Raw genomic sequence first — 23,434 nt, 5'->3', positions numbered from 1 at the left:
GTGTCAGCTGTAATAATTTGTATTTTGATCCATATTGCTTCGACAACTCACTTTCTTAATTACTGTGTCTTTTTGCAGTGAATCTTTTGAATTTAGTAACAGCTTTAGTCATTAAATGTGTGATGTTGTTGTTGACAAATAGGAACATTATTTCATTATATGAAATCCTACCTTCAAAGTAAGGATTTTCTGCATCATTTGTCAATAAAAGCCATCTACAAACTCCTCTGTCTGGCTGTGTTATTGATCTGATTCCTAAACTGCAACTAATATGAACATTAATCTGCAAATGGCCATAATTTTAAAATATTTCTGACAAATCATGGAAGGTCCTGTTCACAGTTACTCATCGGTGTGATGTAAACAAACAGCCACTTGTATCTGAATGGATTTGTTGTAGGGAAAATTCAAGTCATTCAATCAAATACAAATTCAGGAGTTCCTTACCATTTCAATAAACTAATATTTCCTGTGAAGATGATGAAAAATGAGAAGGCTAAGATGCTCATGAGGATGAGAGGGTTTTTATAAAGCATTCTTTCTTTTCCGCAGGGTCTTCCTGATAGACTAGTGGAAAAATTGATCGTGACAAACCGTGGTTTAAGAAGCAAATGATTTCACCTGGAGTGTTTAGTGAGAAAAACATATTTCACTGACTCATTTGAAAAGATATACCTTAGCTTCAGGAGAATAGCACCTGTGTCCACAGACAGTTTTAGGTTGTTGACACTTTACTGCCTTGCAGAGCACACCACTGTGGTCCTTCCTTAACTTCTGGATTTTAGGGCATGAATGCTTTTTACGTAAGAGATCATATCCAAGAATGATGCCATTTGGCTTCCCTGGAGACATCCAATCAACTTGAAGGGATCTGCAATGGATAGAATAATCAATACCTCTGAGTAGACAACATTTAGCATCGCCACCATCAGCCTCATGTACTTTGAGTTCAGCTCCCAGATTGGTCAAAAAGTCCATCCTGTCAACAACTTCTTAATTAAGAAGCTGAAGCAAAATAATATATATACTAATATATGTATGCTCATATATGCTACTACCATACAATGTGTTTAGAGAATCAATGAAAACTAGGTAAGTTTTTGGGAGGATAACACATGACAAGAGTCTACTTTAAAGAGTCCACTTTGAATTTCAGAGACAAGGAGAAAAGTACCATTGTTTTGGCTAGGCAGGAAAATGAACAGAAAATTTTGAGTTGTAAGGAAAAGTAAGACACAAGCAACATGATAAGGTGGAAAATAAGGTGGAAATTAGAACGTGTGGTAGATCTCATCTCTACTTAAAATCATTTCACTTTGCCTTCCATTCCCAGTTCACACTAGTGATATGGTCACATAGCTGCTCATAGATACGCAGCTAGAAAACCACAGTGGAGCCTCTGAAGGTTCCTAGGCAATTTCAGCCTTTGTGGCACAGGCATCACCTGCCCCCTTTCTCTTTCTGCTAAACATGATGTCTGCAACCTTAGCAATCATCTTGCAGCCACTTGAGAAAGATCACAATAATCAAAGAGAGGCCACCATGTTATTTGCTATAGCTGAACCAATGCCAGCAGCAATTTGCAACCTCTAGAATTATTTACTCAAGCCTCTGTTGTTGATGTTTTGTTACTTGTAGCCAAAATAAATGCCAAGATTGGTGAAATCTTGTTATCAATGGGTAAACTTATCAACTGGTAAAAATAGTCAATGAATGTATTTATTTATAAATTATATCAAGTAATAAACTTGATAAAATCCCTCCAAATATACTTTACTTTGACATATTTTAATTTTTGACTGACATAAACAGATTTGTTTCTCTAATAATTCTTTAAATATCACGGTCAGATATGTTTTGTGGTAAGAAATAATAGGAATTGCAGATTCCCATAACAAATATCTTTACATCATTCTGTACATTCACATTGCTTACATCTTTACATCATATTCTAGCATTTGCTTGATTCTTAAAAAATGAGCAACAATTTCATCATAAATATGAGTTTACTTTTTGCAGGGGAGGTTGGTATACTATAAGAGCATAATGTCTGACCAAAACTTTATTGCACTTTCAATGATCTATTAATATTTCATTTGTTGAAATAAATGAAATCATAACATCAAGCTGTCCACTAGGAATCAACCCTGAATAAAATGATTCACTCTCAGGTTAATGCCACAAAACTTTAATTCTGCACTTAGGACTACTTGACAGAATGATACAGCCTAGATAACACACCCGTACTATCTTTAGCATTTTTTAAATAAGCTCTGTAAGCAGAATAGTTAAAGTTCTTAATAAAGCCCCAGAGATTTGGATATGACATATTCTTGCAATTGAGCATGGTAAGGATAGCCTACTATTTGCAAAACACTAGGTAAATGTAAAAAAAAAAATAATTATTTTTAGTCTCATTGTTTTCAAAAAAAGGGGTGGAACTCTGGCATTCAAGATTAATTCTATTTTTATAATTCTAGAATTTCTAACTATAACAATTAATCAGTAACAAATAGTTACAGGCCACTTTTACATAGAAAACATTCCAGTAGATACTTGAGAGCAAGCACACATAAGCTTAGTCCCTCTACTTCAAAGCTCTTTAAATCTCACAATAACTTATGTGACCACTTTTCTGCCATTGTGTTAGATGGTATTTTTGTTATACTTTCATTTTAAAAAGAAATATATCTTTACAGGCAAAATTACTGGACCCTATCAGAATTCCAAGTGACATCATATATTAGGAATTCAATTAAGCCCAAACATTTACATTAAAAAGCAGCAGTCAAGATAAACCTTGACATTTTAATAGACTGCTAAAAAAAAAAAGAAAGAAAAGAAAATTATTATTTCATTTTCTTGGGGGTACAAACATAACACATTCACTAATAAGACTCTGTAGATAGGAAATTAATGTCACCTACAAGAGAACAGTTTCATAGGTGACTTGTATAGTCACCATTATTATTCTAAAGTCTTTATCCAACTCTCAAAATTAATTCCACATTTTCCAGATTCCTCTTTTGTATTCACTGCATAATCAACTACAGGAAAGACTACATTAAATGACATTCAAGGGTCTGACTTTTCCACAAAAGCCAGTGAATTAGTAAAGTCTAGAAAACACCATATAGACTACCATGCCATTGTAACTTCTTCTTCTAGCAGAGAATAACCGTGAAATGAAACTGCTTATATTTTTAGTGATAACATGAACAGTTTTGCTTTTGAGGATCTGAATCAGGTACATGAAGGTAAATGATCAAAGAAGATTCGGGTTTAACACCTATATATTTCTCATTAGAACCAAAGAGAATGACCCTGAAAAACCTTTTGGTTGCTGATTTGAAATGAAAGACATCTCTGAGAAATATGCACCATTATTAACTGGATTAACGGTTTCATACCTTTGAGGTTTAAGAATAACATAGAAAAAAACATTCTTATACCATAGGAATGAATGTTAAATATTGGGGAAACAACCTGAAGCTTTTTGGTATAGATTAATAAAGGTTGTTTGCTTAAGCAGAAAAATAAACCAACTGTGAATCCTTGTATGGATTTTTTTGGTAGATTTGTTCATAAAGTCATGATTGGAGTTTAACTTCCAGAACACTAGGGAATAAAATTCAAGCTACCTTAATAGTTTGTGATGAAAACCTCTATATCTACACATATTTTGATACATGGATTCATTGATTGTTCAGACATGTTAGTTGGAGTTATTTTTTTTAAATTATGTCACATTGTTAGTAGATTTAAATACTACTGTGGCCACCACCACAATAAATCGTCGCTTTTAATTCTTAGTTCAGGAAGTACAAAATAACATGAGGATAGAAAGCAGTATGGGAAAATCATTTCTTTATCACCTACCTCTATACAGGTGAATATTAACATGTTACAGGACAGATAGAATTTTTTTTTAAGGATTTTATTTATTTACTCATGAGAGACACACCCAGAGAGAGGCAGAGACACAGGCAGAGGGAGAAGCAGGCACCCTGCAGGGAGCCCAATGTGGGAATTGATCCTGGGACCCCAGGATCACACCCTGAGCTGAGCTGGCTCAACAACTGAGCCACCCAGGCGTCCCGACAGATAGAATTTTTATGAAGAATTAGGGTTCCCAGGGCACTCTTTAATATTTTATTCCAATATTTTATTACCATTTTGTTTGAGCCAAAGGGGGGGAAAAAACTTCATATACCTTATGATATCAGTCTCGATTGTGGATCTGGATTTCCTGATCATGTTTACACAAACCTTTTTTTCTTTCCAATTCAACTTGGTCATTTTTTGTTAATTATGTATGTAACACTAAAGTTCTTCCAGATTATGGCTATCACAAATGATCGGGCAATTTTTAATGTAGGATTAAATAAATGTATGATGAAAATATCAACTCTCATCTCTCAAAGCATTGAATATTTAATTATGTATTAGGATATTTAGCGCAACTTGTAATAGGTGAAAAATCAAGACAAAATGTGTGTGCTTGGGTAATAGGAGATATAAAACATGTATACACGAAGCATTTAAATGTTATATAGCAATGTAAAATTGAGTGTTTAAATGTGTTTAGGCTACAGATATTATAAAAACACATAAGCAAAGATCACTGTGTTCTACACAAAACAATGAGGGTCTCATGGGACAAATGGCTGTGGACTTGAATTAGGGAATGAGGATGGAAAGATTCTGGGCAGGAAAACCAACATAAGCAAAAGTAAGGGGCGGGAATCAGCCTGGGTGTGTATGGAAGATTAATGTGATCAACTTGATGAATGAATAAACTGCATCCAGCAGTAAAGGAGGGTAAATTTGAATAAAAGAAAAAAGTTTCTGGAGTCCCACAAATACCATGCTGAGTTTGATAGTGAAATAGTATGATTGTGCAGTGTTGTCACCATCAGAATATAAAGCCCGTTGGAATTAATAACCTGACAAGTTAGAGTGAAAGAGACTTGCGGTAGAGAAAAATGTCAGTGAGCTACATTAGTAACTCAACTACGAAAGAATGTGAATGGGGAATGGGAGTTTGAACTACAGCCCCAAACTGAGGATGACAGATAATGAGTTTCTCCATTTAAAAGTGGTATTTCACCTCTAAGGGGAACAGCAAGGTTCTATTGAATTCTGAGGATAAAACTGCTCTTTAACACTGTCTCATCACCCAGAACAACCAAAAATAAATGGAATTCTAGGAGAGTTTTAGAAACTCTCACTAAATATTTAGTGAGTATTTATGAAATACCTCATAGATGTCAGGCATTGTTCTCTAGTGATCAGTGAGCAAGATAGGTAAAGCCCACCCACCCACCCCTTTTTTTTCATAAAACTTACATTTTTCTTGGAGAAGAGGGACAGTAAAGAAACACGTAAGTATATCATATGCCAGGTTGGTAGTCTGAGCAGGCCTGCTTCTTCCATGCAGAAATCGGAAAGAAGGGGAGAAACAAGCCCAGAGAAGTTTCCAAGCAGAGGGAACAGGATGTGTAAAGGAACTGAGGCTTGTTGAACAGCCAGTGAATCTAATAGGAGTGGACTAGACCGAGCAAGAGATAGAATGTTGGAAAATGAGATCAGGAGGGATGGGGAAGGCTGGACTGGGGGATTGCAGATGATGTAGGATTTTATAGAACACAGAAATAACTGAGTGTGTTTTTGAGTGTGTTGAAAGCCATTGGAGGTTGGAGGTTTTTGAGGCAAGGATGAAAGAGGAGTTAATTATTTACTTAGTGAAGAATGACATCAAATCCACCCCCTAATTTCCACTGGCATACCCTAGGCTGAAGAAAGCATTCCAAATATGTCACTTAGAAGAAACTGGAAGCAGAGAAATTGGAAGCACTTGTTTCTCGTGGTTGGTATTTACGGAGATGCAAAAATGTGTAAGTTCAATCTCTTGCTGTCCTTGGAGGATAGTAAGGAGTTTGCAAACAGCTTGACATGGAGTTTGACAGTTTAAACAAGCAAAGAAAAAGTGTTTTCCTTTAGAGAAAGATTAGAGGTTAGGTATTGTCCAGAGCAGCTGCAATGAAAAGGTAAAATGCAGAGTGCCACATGGCACAGATCAGTGAGCTTCTCCTGAGCCATGAGATGCTTTGCAACACAGCTAGGCTTGAGCCAGCTTGCAGGTACACCGCTCGTGGTGGCAGCCTTCTAGGAAGAGGACACTCCAGGAAGAAGAGTCCCTGGGACGTCCTACTGTTGGCACCACAACAGATCAGTTATTGAGGATCACACTCGTGTGAAGAAATTTGGCTATGCAGAGATCCTCTTGGGACCTCCCAAGGGAAACACAATTGTCCAGGAAGGTGCCACCTGACACACAGAGAGCTTTGGTGGCCACCCAGTGATGCCAGTGAAATAACATTGAGAGGAGAACATACTGGATAAAAGGAGGGAAAGAACAAGGAGAAGGGACCAGGCAAGTGGCGATCAGGCCTGAGCTTATGAAACAGTAGAATCTTTGAATCAAACAGGAGCTTAGTATTTTGCTGGAGATAGAAAAGACTTTTTAATACTTGATCATGAATATTAATTATCAAAGTGAGACTCATAACTAAAAATAATTCTAAAGCCATAGGATGTTTCGGAGAGGCTTTCAAGAGTTGAGAAGATCACAGCCAAAGGATTATGGTTTAGGCAGCAAGTAATGAGCAAAAAGCAAAGATTTTACCTCTTTGTATCTCATTGAATAAAGACAGCTCCATAAACTGGTTACATAAACTTAAATGATGAAAACTTGAGCCGAGGTGTTAGAAATGGAGGAAAGAAACACATATAAGAAGATGCTTCAAAAGGAAACATACCAAAGTTGATATTTAGTGAACTCAGGGGATTAAACAAATTCAAAGATATATGTCTGTGACAGTACACAGGTGGTGGTGCATTTGTGAAAAGGGACGTTGGAAAAGATGATGGGTTAGATGAGAATGAACTTCTGAGGCTTGAGGTGGTGGGTAGACAGCAATACAGAAAATCGATGGAAAATTGCATACATGAAACTGGAGTCTGGGGAGATGTCTTTGAGACACGAGAATGACCAAAACTGTGATGTTTAAACTCCATGATTAGGAGGGAGAGTCCTCCTCTTCAAGACACCCATGATGAATAAGTGGATTTGGAATGGATCTAATAAAAGAAATGAATGGGTGTTCAGAGTACAGGGGACAGCGTGGCCATTAAGGGCCAAAATAAATTAGGAAGAGCTGTATTTTGCTGAGAGGTACACAGTCTACCTCAGGCACTGAGCAACTTCTCTGGGAGCTTCAAGAGGTAGAGAAGTTATCGGAGTTTAGGAAAGAGGGGTTGCTGAGGAAATGGGGACACTGATGGCAGTCTTAAAAGTAAGCTCAATATTCTGTGAGGTGTTTTAATAAAAAACATGTCTCTGATCATCAGAACCCACTGGCTATTAAAACAATAATTCCTGAATTATAAGACTTGATTTTATCTGTACAACAATAGTAAATATACTTCAAGTGATCCCTTTTAAGAGGCCTTCCCATATCCCTTACAGACTCTAACAGAGGGGCACCTGGCTGGCTCAGTTGGTAAAATATGTAACTTTTGATGTTGGGGTTGTGAGTTTGAGCCCTATGTTGGGCATTGAGCCTACTTTAAAAACAAAACAAAACAAAAAACAAACAAACAAAAAACTCTAACAGAAAGTTCTAGTCCAAATTAGTATGTATCTACACTTGTCCATATTGGTAAGGGAGGGAGTTTAGAATATGGATGAAGACTTAATTTGACATATTACATCTACAGTCCAATATTCTCTCTATAAAAAAAAAGAATAAAATAAACCACAGCCTAAACTTTTTTTTCCACACAAAATACAAAGTTTTACTTCAGTGTTCAAGCTATCAGTCATGAAAAAAGTCAGAGAGGGAAAATTAAGGATAGAAATGATTCTCTGGGGATCCCTGGGTGGCGCAGCGGTTTGGCGCCTGCCTTTGGCCCAGGGCGCGATCCTGGAGACCCGGGATCGAATCCCACGTCGGGCTCCCGGTGCATGGAGCCTGCTTCTCCCTCTGCCTGTGTCTCTGCCTCTCTCTCTCTCTCTGTGTGTGTGTGTAACTATCATAAATAAAAATAAAATAAAAAAATTAATTCTCAAAAAAAAAAGAAATGATTCTCTGGATATATATATATATATATATATATATATATATATATATATAGTCATATTCTAAAAAAAAAAAAATAGAGGCCTCAAAGTTTCACCTCAAGTTTGGTGAGGCAAAAAGAGGAAAATTCTTTTTCCACAAGCTATAACCTTTTTTGCTATTTTCAACCCCAAACCAAATAATTTGAGCACATAAGGGGATTTATAAATGATGATAGTGGTTTAACCTTCATTTAAAGACACACACAGCCTGTGCTGCTTTCATAAAGGCTTCTGAGAAGTTGGTATGTAAAAATATCATTTATATCATTCAGTAGCTTCAGGCGAATTTTCAAACAATTATTTGCAAATGCTACAAAGACATTATACCACAGACTCCTCATCAATAATACAGCCCTGAACTGATTTGGAGCTGAAAACACTGCCATGGTTCCAATTAAAGACAATGAAAGACATGATCTGTGTTCTCTCTCTGCTTTCCTTTGACCCTCGCCCCTGGAAATCATGCATTTTGAAATACTAGCAGTAACTAATAAAACTCTTTCCTGTTTATGTTCCTCTTTTCTCTTTTTCAGCTTATCTATGTATAGAAAATAAATAAGTAAACTTTCCAGGCAGCCCAGCATCAAGTGAAGCTGTCAGCTCCTGTGTTTGTCATATTTCAATCCAAGCCAGAGCCAGCTAGCTATCTTCATCCAGCATAGACTCTACATTTTCAAGGACCAGAATTAATGAATTAACTATTGATTAAATTCCACTCTAGCAAATCCACCAAGGCAAATAAATGAACTACCCAGGGCACGTGTAGGCCATGGCCAGACATGTCTGGGCTATCGATCACTAGTTAGTATTCTTTTGGGATATAGAAGCAGCTGATGATAATATGACAAGTATGGAAAATGTGATGTAGAAACAGAGTTTGTTTCTGGAGGAGCAGCTTACAGAACTAGAAGGGCTCATGTGATCTTTCGACATTGTGTGCTAGAGCATCTTTGGTTTATTTACAATAGAAAAAAAACATGCATAAATGCTTGTGCTACAGATGTCATATAAGTTATGGCCAAGACAAAGATGAGTTAATGCAGTTCATGCATATAATCAAACAGGCTGATACACTCTCTGTATATATTATTATAATACATGAAAACTGAATGTCACTATTTTGTCCTTCCAAAAATAAACAAAGAATCTAAGAATTGTGTGTCTTATTAGAAACCAAATTATTTAAAGTGCTATAGAAGTTAACTCAGTCTCCTGACATTTTTCTGGAAGAATTTCTCATTTGATTTTGTCTGTTGCTAATATAAAAGAGATTTTTTTGAACCAAAATAAAAAAAAAAACATAACAAGTTTACATTGCCAGAAGTATAATAAAATTACACAAACAATAAGATGCACATAGGAGGCTAACTGCTTTGCTGTTGGTGTAATTTTGATTAATGGCTTGGCAGCCTATAGCTGCTCATTAGAGTCTTGCCTTTGGAAAATGTTGCTTTTCTATGATGAATCATTTTTAGAAAGGAAAGATTTTTCTTGCCAATATTTGATTGTGAATGATTTCCGTCAAGTTTTTTTCTAGATTTTGACCAAAAAAAGAAAAAAAAAAAGGAAGGAAGGAAAAAACAAAAATAAAAAGAAAACAAAGTTGAGGTTCCTGGGTAGCTTAGTCAGTTAAACATCTGACTCTTGGTCAGCTCAGGTCATGATCTCAGGGCCGTTAGATTGAGCCCTGCATTGAGTTCCCGTTCAGTGGGGAGTCTACTTGAGACTCTCTCTCTCCCTCTCCCTCTGCCCCCCCGCCAAATAAATAAATAAATAAATAAATAAATAAACCTTTTAAAAAAAGGAAATAAAGTTGCCAAAGGGATTGGAATATATATTTTTTAACCACAACTATATATATATATATATATATATATATATATATATACTCACACACACAACTATATATATATGTATATATATATATACACACACACACACACATATATAGTGTATATATATATTATATAGTATACTATATATACTATATATTTATATATCTGTAGCTGGCCAATATGGAGTAAACCTATTACAGCCTGTCTTTCTGACTGATCACCACTAGAAAGTGTGCAGAAATTACAAGAAGCAACCACCCAAGGGTTCTGAAAAGTTAACAATAGAGGCAGATCAGGAGGAGAGCCAAAACTTGAAAATAAATTAAAGGATGAATTTGTCACAGTGTCCCCTCTTTCATCTCCCATTTTAACCTAAGAGCAACCCGGTGTAGAACTGAGCACTGAGCAAGAAAAACCTGTGAGAAACTCTATCTTTCTGGCCAGAGTACAAAAGGCCTTATAAGCCAGAAGGTCTGAGGGAAATTCCTGTTTTCTTGTTTTCTTTTTTTCCTCTGTTCTGAGGATGATTCTATTCAAGGAGCTGTATTATAGCAGTGCTGGCCAAATGGGAATATAAAATCCCAGAAAGAGAAAAATCTCTTTCTGATCAGAGGAACCAGGAACCAGGAAAAGGGGCTCTTATGTGGCTCCCAAATAGTATGTGGGAGGGTATCCCTGTTTTTCCTTCTATTGTCTCTTATTTCCCCAACACAGCCTCATTTAAATAAAATATAAGGAACTTGGAAAGCTAAAATTCCAAGAGAAACCATGTCTTTCTAGCCAAAGATCCCACAGAGGAAGTACAAGTGATCTGGAAAATGTGGGAGAAATCTCAGAGAAGAGAAAGCTAGGTGATCTTCTAACTCTGTGTATGAACCAACACAAGTCCTGATTCAACTCCAAACTGTACGTGTATGATTGCTTCCCATGCAAAGGAAATCTGAGCATCATAGCAAAGACTTTGAGACCTGAATCATTACTTAGTATCCCAAACAAATATCAGATTAGTTTCTGAAAGGTGCACACATGGAGCAGACATGAAGCAGCATAGCAAAACTTTTGAAAAGTGGGCTGTCATTGGAATCACTGAGCCCCCAAAGCAAGACAGTATTTGCAGTCTGAAGCTAACCAGATGATTACCTGCTAAATGAAACAAACAAAAATCCTTCAAATTTTTAACAGGACTCAAATGATCACAATCTAATATTCAAAATGTCCAGGAAACAAACTAAAATCACTCAAAATGACACAAATCAAAAGGAAGTTGAAGCAGCTATATTAGTATCAAACTATGCTTGATATTGAGAAAATTATCAGGAAACAAAAGGGATTTTACACAATAATGAACGAATCAATTTACCAAGACATAGCAATCCTGAACGTGTATGCACCTACTAATAAAGCATCAAAATACATGGGGCAAAAAACTGGTAGTTCTAAAAAAGAAATAGATAAGCTCACAATCATATTTGGAGGTTTCAACATTCTTCTCACAATTTTTGCTTTTGAGAACAGTCCCAGTGAAGGCAACAAAGGCTTATATCCTTCCAATTGTAGTCTTCCACTTTGAGTTTTAGATTGCCCTTCATCCCAGCTTTCCACTGTGTCTAAGTAGCCTTAATTCATAGGCATCTCTGTTTCTCCAGAGAATACATTTCTGGTCTCCTGGGAGTGGAATATGCCAGACAGAGCAAGAGAAGTAGACATCTGCATACATAATATGGAGGTGAGGAACCTTGAATTTTTTATGGTTGATTTTATGCATCAACTTGACTGAGCCACAAAGTGCCCAGATATTTGGCTAAACATTTCTGGTAGATCTGGGAGGTTATTTCTAAGGAGATTAGCATTTGAAATGGTGGACTTAGTTAAGCAGATTTCACTCAAGGACACATTTAAATATAGAAATTCTTTCATGCATTTAGGCATTTGTCCACAGATTACTAAATAAAGGGAAGTGAAATTGGAAAATCAGGGACATTAAAACCTAAACATTAAAAGATGTGTCCAGTGAAGATCAACAAATAATAATCCAAAAAATTTAATTTACAGATTTGGGGTGGGTGGGGGGGCAGAGGGAGGGAAACAGGATCTTAAGTAGGCTACACACTCAGTGCGGAGGCCTACATGGGGCTTGATCGCACAATCCTGAAACCATGACCTGAGCTGAAATCAAGAGTCTGATGCCTAACTGACTGAGCCACTCAGGTACCCCTTGATTTATGTAGATTTTTATGGCAACTTTTTAAATAAGATTGTCATTGCTGGGATAAAATCTTTGATTTTAACTTTCATTGCTTATGATCATTTCCTTAGATTAACTGGCAAAAAACATTACCTTGAAGTGATGCCATGAATTGTAGGTGTTGGTATATCACTTGGGGTATCTTCCACAGTGGTGAATTGGGTTCCATTACTTTTCACACAGGCATATTTGGTGCAGACTTCAACCTGCAAACAGCAATTTGCAAGAGAACAAATCCAATTATTTTCAAACTATAGACTGCCAATGGATCAAATCCATCTACCCTCATTTCATAGGACTCTCCTATAGTTCTCTACAACTTCTTGGAGTTCTATAAATATTAATTTTTGATGTTAATTGACTCCACTGGGATGAACTCAGAATTGAACATAGAAATGAGCTCAAGACAATTGATTTAGTGATTAAAATGGTGATGTTTAGTCTCTGGTTCCAACCATTCAGAAAGAGACAGATATATTAATCTATTTGGAGCACAGTTAAGGAATGGAAGATGTCTGCACGCATTATGGGTTATCACTGCGTACTGCTCTCTAGATCTGTAACCAGGTAGTGTAATGATGATATCTTCCAGAAGTCCTGACACTTTACAACCAATAGCTGAAATGCTAATGTGAAACAGAAGAAAAATGAGGCCAAAGAAGCCTTCCAATGTGGCTGAGCTATTTTATATCCATTTGTTCCAGCTGCAATTGTATTTTTACCTTAATCACAGCAGAAAATCATCATTTACCCCTTTAATTCTACCACCTATTCTGAATAAAAACTGAGGAGAGTGGAGTTACTAAAGATTAGAAATCGAGTTGATCAAGCCTTAGTAACACAAGAGGAACATATTCAGGTAGAGGGAGGAGAGACAAATGAAGCGTACAGAAGCCTGCTAGTGGAACCTCCACAAAGCGAGATCATTCTGTTCCCAATGAAGGGATAAGCCAAAGAGAAACGGTACTTCTTCCAACACTAATTTACTTTAGCACCTAATACATCAACAGAAGAGAGAAGGAAACAGATGAATCTTAATCACTAACATTGAGCTTTTAAGTGAAGCAGTCCTCCGACTATCCACTGGCAGTTGAGAAAAAACAAATTCGATTCTTACTGTATTTGATAGTTATGTCATTTTGTTCATGGGGCATTTTGCACATAAATGGGAGTTGAGGTACATTTTTATGGTGCTGTTGAAGTTGTGCTCGTTATTTGTGCCATACAGTGTTTTAAGGTAATACTTAGTAGATATTTGGACACTGTCAAGGTCCTCCACTCTGAGTATGTCCAATGAAACCCCAAATAATTTAAAGTCAAAGGAACTTAAAATACATTTAAACTATACTTGAATTAATGACAATAAAGCTTCATGCATATTGGGGAATATTTGACTCTATGGGACATAATAAGATAACTCAAAATCAACTCAGCTGAATTTATTATATAAAAATGTGCCCAATATTATAATGGGTACTGGCATAAATAACTTACTGAGTCCTCACAAGTCCAGTTTGTAAATTGGGGATTAGAGAAATCAGGGAAATTGATCAAGCTGGTAAGATATGAGATATATGATCTGAGCTTTACTATACCCTATTGTTTTATTATCTAAATATTAAGCATAGCTTTTTTTTTTTTTTTTTTTTTTTTTTTTTAGCTTTAGGTTCTAAACTACTTAGCTATATCCAAATGTTTTTCCAGAAAGCTTTTATTTTGACTTTGGAAAAATGTGTCAATTTTTTTTCCCACCCTTCCTAAGGTAATATTCCAAGTCTCCAGCTCTGGGGCAGGTTTCTGCTGCTATAGCTATAATTGCAAAATGTGAATGAAACACAAATATATAAAGGTTTACAGATTCACGTTAAAAATAAAATTGAATCGAACACTGAAATTATTATTCCCTTTAAAATGGAATATATAAAGGAATTCATTCAAAAAAGTAGATATTTGCATTGGTCTCTATGCGTCTGCTTTATAATCAATACCTATTTTACAGAGGGGGTTAACACAGAGAACCTTAATTCTAAAGTATTAGGCATATCAATTAGGTGCACATTTTATTTTTATTTTTATTTTTTTAAAGATTCTATTTATTTATTCATGAGAGACACACACACAGAGAGAGGGAGAGAGAGGCACAGACACAGGCAGTGGGAGAAGCAGGCTCCGTGCTAGGAGCCTGATGTGGGACTTGATCCCAGGACTCCAGGATCATGCCCTGGGCCGAAGGCAGGTGCTCAACCGCTGAGCCACCCAGGGATCCCAAGGTGCACATTTTAAATGGAGCCAAATCATCTCTGACATCATAAATGAAAATCACTGGAATTTGATATTCAAATTTCCAGCAATGCAACAACTATTTCAAGTGCAGCATTCCTGGACTGTGAAGAGTTTCACAAAAATATAGTTATCAAGAATAAGAACATCTTAGTTACTAATCACACAATTTAACTATGAGATTCTAATTTGGTCTTTTGTCTCTTTATCTTTTTCCATGTCCCAAGTCTGATCAAAATGCTCTCTCCTTAGGCCACTAGGACTCAAACCAGTAGGTATGAGTGAAACCTTTCATAGTAGAACATGCCTGAATCACTTACATATCAACTCTTGCTATATAGTAAGAAAGCTGGATCAGGACATGAGTGCAATAGCACCCAGTGATCTCACCTTACATTGCATTTTGAGTCCTAATAAAGCAAATGAATATATTGCCTTTTGAGGACTCAGTCTTCTTTCTCCATGAGGGCCCAAAAGAGCAAATCCTCCATCACCTTCCTAAACTAATCTTGTTCATAAAACTATGGCTAATTATTTTGAGTGTGATTTTTATTTTATAATCTGACCTATGATGTACAAGCACATATGGGCTCACTCTAAGAACCATGAACATAAACATCACTCTACATATTCTAGGCTAAGATAATTTGGGTGGGTTAATGGAAATCACAGAGTGTAATGAAAACTAATAAACATATCTTTCTTCTTTTATCAAATATCCTTTTATTTTGTTTTCTGAGGAAGCTAGGCCCAGCAGTGGGAGAGGCTAAAGCTTGATTGTGGCCAGATGATTGTGTATGTTTCACCTTTAAATGTGGGGGAAAGAAGGAGACGGAAAAATGAAAGACATGGTATTGAATGGACAAAGCCAGTGAGAAGGTTCTGTGGTCAAAGTTAAACCTTTTGAAAATTATTTACAAAGCTCTATGAATGTTAGAGGTAGTATAGTTCATTTAAAAATTTACCAAATTGCAACCCTTCTCTGTAAAATTTGAGTTTCTGAAACACTGTTTTTTATCATTCATTTCTACATTTGGCCTCATTATCTTATATATCCTAGCACTGTAAGAAGATTCCCAATTCCTTGGGGGAAAAGTTCCTTGTAAATGCCTTAGTTGTCTCTATATTTTTTTCTCTTGTGAAGGTCAGTAGATCTCAAAGAGGTCTATGAGTTGGACCTCAGATGGTCAATGCACTCTGAAACTGCACTCTTAACTGCTGTCATATAATTATATACATGTTTTTCTAGGGCAGAGTGCCCTAGAATTATAAAATATAAAATAAGTAGCAGATTCGCAAAGAGGTTCAAGGGCAAAAAGGTTTCAATACAATTCTTCTCACATAGGTGAGGGTTGCCACACATGTAGTAAAACCCTTTAATATATCTTGCCTGCTGGACATTCATTTCTGTTGTCTCGTTGCCTTCAGAATCACAGAATGCTAGAGTTGGATAGAACGCTTCAAGTCATAGATCCATTACCCTTGCCTGATCCTAGAGACCCGGGATCGAGTCCCACGTCAGCTCCCTGCATGGAGCTTGCTTCTCCCTCTGCCTGTGTCTCTGCCTCTCTCTGTGTGTGTCTCACATGAATAAATAAATAAAATCTTAAAAAAAAAAAAAGAATCCATTACCCTTAAAAAAGAAAAAGATAATTGACACTAGACAGATTATGCAATTCCTTGGAAGTTATTAAATTAGTAAATAGCAGACATAGGGATAAAAAAAATGTCTCCACATTCACAGGCTGATTCTGATTTTGCTATCAGTAAAAGAACCAGGCAGGACAAAGGTAAGCTGCACGGTAAGATTTCCTGCAAATATATGACTTGCCCCATTTTGCTGGTGAGAATATCATCACCACTGCTTTCCATATTACGATTATCTTCTCTCCAGAGACGCATGTGTTTGCCCACAGCAAATAGATTTAATCCTAATCATTTCCCCTCTTTTCTCTCCCCTCCCCCAGTACATAAATAATCTGTAACCAAGACGGAAGGTATCCACTTAGAGACATAGCCCAGCATGTTTTATTTAACATACCTATAAGCTTAACCATCAAAAAACAGTGTTCTAACCTGAATGTCATAGATAGTGAAGGGAGACAGGTCTCTCAGAATGAAAGACCCAGGCACATTCATTCCAGTCTTGTAGAGCTTATTATTTACATAGACAGAATATTCAGTGACAACACCATTTGGGTTTGAAGGAGATGTCCAGATGACACGTACAGCTGTACTGTTGATGATGACAACCTCTGGAGGAAGCATGCCCTGAGGCTCTAGAATTAAAGGAAGAAACTGAATAAACTCCAGCTGTCCCTGAAAAAGCACTTGTTAAACTAAATGCAGATTAGTATTTAGGTTTAGCAAAGGGTTCGTTGCTTATCTGCTTTTCTCTGATGAAGTTATCACAGTCTGTAGTCCTCTGTAAATTGGCTTATTATACTCTCAGTTAGAAACCATAAGAATTGGTGGTAAAATACTTTATACCACCAGCATAGTGCTAATCTTCAATACTATGTGACCAGTGGGATATGATGATAAATTATTCACCCATCTGCAGCACTAACACATATCTATTATTTGTCTCTTTACCCATCCTTTCACTCCCTACCTCCCAGGGAAAGAAAAAAAAAGGGGGGGGGAGAAAATTTGCTCCTTAAGCAAAAAATAAAACTCAAATACATTGAGGCTGAGGCTGGTGGAACGTAAAAAATCATTTGATGTTACTAGCTTGTAACTCAAGCAATATGAAGCAATAATGCAATATTGTCATTATGTAAATGATTTTGAATGTTGATTACCATAGGTAATGATGAAATCTAACATTAGGAAAAAAATCTTGCTTGGCGTTAAATTACACAATTATTCAAGCATGTCAGAAATAACTATGCAAAGACCTATTTTTATCATAAGAACCCATCTTAACTAGTTGAAAAATTGTCCTTGTGATCCATTCTATTTTATAAACAAAAGGTGTCGACCTTTGGCACCACAAAGGGAAATGGGTTCCACACTTAAAGTGCTCTGCTAATGACCTGGAACACTTGCTTGGGAGGTAATGATATTATAATGTTTATAATGAGACTTTATAAAGCCAAAAAGATTAGAAAGACCATTCCAAACACATTTCAGATTCACAAGTTGCTTCCCTTGCTTCCTCCCCCTTGCTACCTGGCTTAGAAATGAGTCATAGGCAATTTTTCTCAGTGGCTGAACTTCCACCTCCCATTTCTGGTGACTCAGGGAGAGCCCTCACTGTGCCTGGCTGTCTTTGAAAAGCATACTGCTTCTGAGAGCAAGTCTTAAAAAAAAAAAAAATGTTTCCAAATGTCACTGTTTATTGATGTGAACTCAGCTCCAAACTCAGCATACACTGGAAAGAACAGGAACAAACTGGGCTAATATCCCATTATTAGAGCCTTGCGCTGCTGTCTCTAAGGGACCCTGTATTGATCTGCCACCTGACGACAGCAAGCACTTAAGCATTTTAGCCCCAACCCCCTTCCCTCCAACACCGGAAATTTTATAATGGAGGGAGGACTGATCTCAACCTCTGCAAGAATCAATCAATTTCATTTGCATCTCTGAAGCCAAGTGTCCCTTGAAATCTGGACTCACCCCCATCGAAAGTGGTTGCGTGCAGTACTTCGCCACTGATGCTGTGGACTCCATTGAAGACAGAGAGAAAAATCTGATACTCTGTGTTTGGATTTAAGTGGCTGATGACATGAGAGTTTACATCTGGGAGGATTTTGAGAGATTCATTTGAGGTAGCAGAACTCCAAAAAAGTGTATAATATTCAACATCACCTTGTAGGTCTTGAAAGGCTGTTAACAATAAATGCAGGATAGTGTAAATGTGGCTGATCTAAAAGAGTCTCTGGGGGAAAAGACAGGATAAACTTTATCATCAGCTGTTTCTAGAAGGAGAAAATGGAAAGCTTATGGAAACTTTTTTATGATGGCATTGGTTTTTATTTTTTTTTATAACAAAGTCGATTTTCTTTCCCTCACTCCATGATTAATGGCATAGAGGCTTATTTTTATAGGAAAATGAACTCTTAACATTTCCTTTAAGTATTGTATTTATACTACTTACAGTGTTTCAACTAGTCATCAGAGCTTTAATATAACAGTTGCAAAAGGAAACTAAGAGTAAAATAAAGTATTCAAAACATGGGACAGCCTCCATTTCTAAGTGACATCATCCGATGTTGAGAGAAGTCTATGCTAATGCAAATCAGGGCATTTCCTGACACGGATCCCAGAACTTGAGGCATTTTGAAAATTGCTAAATGCTACCTAAAAGAATATTAGACAGATATCCTGTTATGTACACTGCTGATGCAGTAGAGCGATACAGCATGCTCTCCTTAAGGATTTGCTCAGTAGGATCCCAGGATGATATCTGAATGCTTATTAAGGTTCTCATTCTTTTTGCCTAGTTTATTGTGATTCTATGATGTAGACAAACGCTTCAAGGGTGCCCAAATCAATCACTTCCTGTCTCACAAATATAACTCATCAATTCCTCCACCATTATCCTTTCAAAGACTGGTGTACTGTTTTCTTTTTCTGCTTTTACCTGATTGTTCCTCTTTTGCCCTAAGTTCTGCTTCTCATTACCTTTCTACAATGACGCTTTAAAAAGAAGACATAAAACAGCTATATTTTCTTAGATAAGAAATAGTATAGGTAAACTATAGTATACTCACATTATAATACTTAATTAGTATTATTTTTAAAGACTTTAAGCAGACTATTACCTTGGTTCATGTTAGGATTGGGCAGTGGAATGTTGGTTTATGAACCTCCTGAAATTGTATGTCAAAGTATGCATCAAAATAGCTCAGTAGCACTAGTCCAAGGCCTGGGAAGAAAAGGTGGCATTTCTCTTTGTGGTTATTAAAGTACAGTGTCTCTGATATTTGAGATTGAAATGCATGGCCATGTAAAGGAATATGGCTTTAGAGGACATAAGACTTTCTTTTAAGGACCCCTTTTCATTAAGATCTTGGGGGTCTCACATAAAAACTGAATGCTTAGCAGGGGCACCTGGATGGCTCAGCGGTTGAGCGTCTGTCTGCCTTTGGCTCAGGTCATGATCCCAGGATCCTGGGATCAAGTCCTGCCTCAGGCTTCCCACAGGAAGCCTGCTTCTTCCTCTGTTTATGTCTCTGCCTCTCTCTCTGTCTCTCATGAATAAATAAATAAAATCTAAAAAACAATACAAAAAAATGCTTAGAACGCTACTGCTTTGATTTTCATCTCTAGCAAGAGTCGAAAAGGTTCAGAATGACAGCATAGTTGAAAGAATTAATAGTAAGAGATCTTTAGTGACAAATTTGAAAACTCTGCGGATTAAGATTTTCTTTTCTCTGATATCACAAAATCTAAGTGCCTTCAATAATGATGTCATGTTGTGCATTGGCAGGAACTGGTTATTCATATCCAGCAATATTTTTCCAGATGATACCAGTCAAGTATAGCCAAGTCATTGGTGCTATGAGTGTAAAAGTTTCTTCTTTCTTTAGAATTATTTTCTACTGGCTTACAATAGCATTACTCGTTAATTTATGGCAGCTGAGGTATAATGGAAAGTAGACTAGATTTGAAGTTCATGTTGTATTTTAGTTTGTTAAGTGAAGATTCTGGTTAGAAATACAAGCCCTAAAGATATAATTTGATAAAGTGCTTTCAAACTCTACTGACAAATATAAATGGGTTTTACCTGGGTTATTAAATGTGCCTAATATCTCTTCCATCAAGTTCCAATCAATGTATTTATGTATATACATTGAAAATATTGCGGCTAGCACTGTAAGTTCAAAATGAGCAAAGATTGTATGTTGATATCTGGATAAAATTCCATTACATGCCCACTCTTAGCCATGTACCATATGTCAACCCATCTGAAACAGAACAAAATCTATTGTCCCTCAAAAGATAGAAAAATGTGGCAATTGATATAGAGATCTTTATAACCAAAAACAGGCAGCATCTCTGGGCAATAAGTGCCAGATTTCTGCATTGTCCTGTCTCTCACCAACATCTGCTTCACCATTTCTTTTTCCTCATTCATTTAGACGTTTCAGTGCAGAGTCCAAAACAGAGAAAAATAGTAGACATGTATTATATCTTAATATCCCAGTCATCCTATGAAAAGTTCTGGGACCAGTATATGAACAGTAGTATGCTTTTTCATTGTTCAAACAGGTTTTTAAACTTCAGTGGGCTCCTCCCAAGTCACTGAATTGTCTAAGAAACAGAAGATACATCCTCAGTTCAATAGGCCAGCACAAAATTAAAGGCTCTGAGAGAGGAATGCTGTTGGAATCCAAACAGCTGGAATGAAGAGCCAAGTAAATTTCATCCTCCCTGCATATTGGCAAAAACTAAGCCTGAATATAGTTCTCTTTTTTTTAAAAGAGAAAAACATTAAGTTACAAGACTTTTTCATAGTCCAAGACAGGGAAAACGCTGTCGTGAACCTTCAAAAGCATATTTGTGTGCATGGGTGTTACTTCTCTGAGAATGAAACGGAAGCTTTAGAAAACATTTGCATTGTGTTTTTAAAAATAACAAAGGGGACATTCCTTTATGAAAAAGAAGCCTCTATGGACATGTACCCATAATCATGAACAGGCAGATATGATTACAAGGATGTTAAGTGATGTTGCTTAAATAAGAAAGCAATGAGAGAATTAAAATCTGCATGGAAAGTAGAAAAAAGCAGATTAAAAGTGCACAGTAGGAAAGAATAAAGAGGAAAATGACTAAGAAGAAATGAATGAAAGTCAGAATTATAGATACTGAGGACAGAGAATAAAAATATCTAATCAACTTGAAAAACAAATAGAATAAATAATCATGGACATAAATATCCCACAAAACCTGACCCAGCATAAAGGTTTATGTCCATAAATTGAATTAATTAATATAGTTTTGATCAAAATAATGGCAATATATCCAAACACAGACTGTCATGGAACATTATAACATTTCAAAGGTAAGTAAGCTAAAACTTAAAAGATCATCTACAAAGGATAAAAAGGTAATTTGCAGACTTCTCATACAGAACTTTCAATGTTGGAAGACAATGGAATAATTTCATCAGATTCTGAGGGAAAATCTATTGATCCAAGAATTTCATACACATCTAAATCATTATTTATGTGTAAATACAATACTTTCTTATTTAGAACAAAAATTTAAATATATATATATATCTAATAAAGAGTTAATGATTCATTGAATTTATTTAGCTTTAATGATAAAGTGTTCCCTATAATGTTATCCAGAAGACAGAAAAGGTGAATCCAGATCCAGAATTCGAGATTGGGAAAGTTAAAGAATTGATAATAAAAATGGAAACTATTTAGAGAAAATAATTATGTAAAAATAATTATATAACAATTTATAAACCAAACATTGAAAATGGCAGGTGGGAAGGTAAAGGAAAGTAACAGTATACTGAATTCTATGTCGTACAAAAAATGGAAAGTCATGGGAAAAAAGAACCCACCCATAGCATTAATAGGACAAATAGCAATTTAACTTTAGAAGTCACTAGAGAAGATAAAAGCATTCACCAACACCATGTCTTTTTTCTTTTTGTCAAATAGAATATATTTTCTGGGCTCCTTGCAGCTGGGTGAGGTTATATGGCCAATTTGGGCTATTTTTGGAGCAACTAACCATCTCTGATTATCTTTAGTTCTCTTACCTGGAGTACTTCAAGGCCCAAGGGAATGGTGGATCCACTAGATGGAAGGAGCCAAGGTCCTTAGGGGACACCAGAGCAATTAGAAAGGGTAAGAAGGAATTACAGAGGTCTCAGGTTTAGGGTTTTGGTTTCTGTGCGAATCCCATTACATAAAATGAAAAACATAGGAGTAATTATAAGACGGAGGATTTAATACTTGTTTCACTTGAGACTTCTTGAATTTGAAGTGTTTTCGTGGCAACCAGGTGGGCTTAGAAATTAAAGTGTGAATATTTGAGCTATAGTTCTATGATTTGGAGCTATACATGCTAGCTTGTGTTTGAAGCAACAAGAAAACATGAGGATTTCCTATGAGGTTAAATTTGCTTAGGTATTCTAATCCTATTATGTACAGCCCATATTTTATGGATCACATAAATTTATCTGAGTAAAGGTGTTGCTCTAACTGTAGAAGAAGTAGGTTATAACCTCTGGACATAATTTTTGCTATTAAATGCCATTTTGGGTGGTAATCTCTATATATTGGTCAGAAATGTGATCTTAGCTGCAGCAGATTCTCAAATATACAACAGTCCTTTCTCCTTTGTAATAGATTCCCAAGTAATTTAAAGCAGTTGTTAGGTGGGCTAGCTGAAAGTCCTCGGCTAAAGCACTTACATGATGCTCTCCTTATAAGCTGCTGGATTATTTTTAAAGATTACTGTTAAAATCAATTACGTCCTCTGGATATTTAGCATCTATATTAGGGCCAGTCAATGATGGTCCATGGGCAAAATCTGGCCTGTAGGCCAAATGTGGCCTACCACCTGATTATATATAACCTGCAAACTTAAAATATTTTTTACATTTTTAAATGGTTTGGAAGAAAATCAAAAGAATAGTATTTTGTAACATGTGAAAAATATATGAAAAATTTATCTCAGTGTCTATAGTAAACTGTTACTGGAACACAGTCCTGCTTGTTTAAGTGTCATCTATTGATGTTTTCATGCTACAGTGGCAAAGTTGAGCAGTTGCAACACAGATTATAGCCTGCAAACCCTGACATATTTACTATTTGGCTTTTTATTTTTATTTTTTTTAATTTTTTTTAATTTTTTTTTATTTTTACGATAGTCATACAGAGAGAGAGAGGCAGAGACACAGGCAGAGGGAGAAGC

The 23,434-nt window shown here is 36.2% G+C and overlaps 1 protein-coding gene across 1 annotated transcript in view; it reads right to left on the bottom strand.

The window, feature by feature from the left end:
• Nucleotides 1–23,434, bottom strand: part of USH2A (usherin) — a 686,930-nt gene that overhangs the window by 179,738 nt on the left and 483,758 nt on the right. Inside the window, exons 44-47 of the mRNA XM_055333895.1 lie at nucleotides 18,167–18,376; nucleotides 16,622–16,824; nucleotides 12,359–12,471; nucleotides 676–871 (exon numbers count right to left, since the gene is read on the bottom strand). Coding sequence (XP_055189870.1) covers nucleotides 676–871; nucleotides 12,359–12,471; nucleotides 16,622–16,824; nucleotides 18,167–18,376 — 722 coding nt within the window. The remainder of the gene's footprint in view (nucleotides 1–675; nucleotides 872–12,358; nucleotides 12,472–16,621; nucleotides 16,825–18,166; nucleotides 18,377–23,434) is intronic.

This window comes from Nyctereutes procyonoides, unplaced genomic scaffold (genome assembly GCF_905146905.1).
Source record: "Nyctereutes procyonoides isolate TBG_1078 unplaced genomic scaffold, NYPRO_anot_genome, whole genome shotgun sequence".
Classification (NCBI taxonomy): Eukaryota; Metazoa; Chordata; class Mammalia; order Carnivora; family Canidae; genus Nyctereutes; species Nyctereutes procyonoides.
Note: the sequence above shows the minus strand (reverse complement) of the source record. Positions and strands in the feature narration are given on the sequence as shown.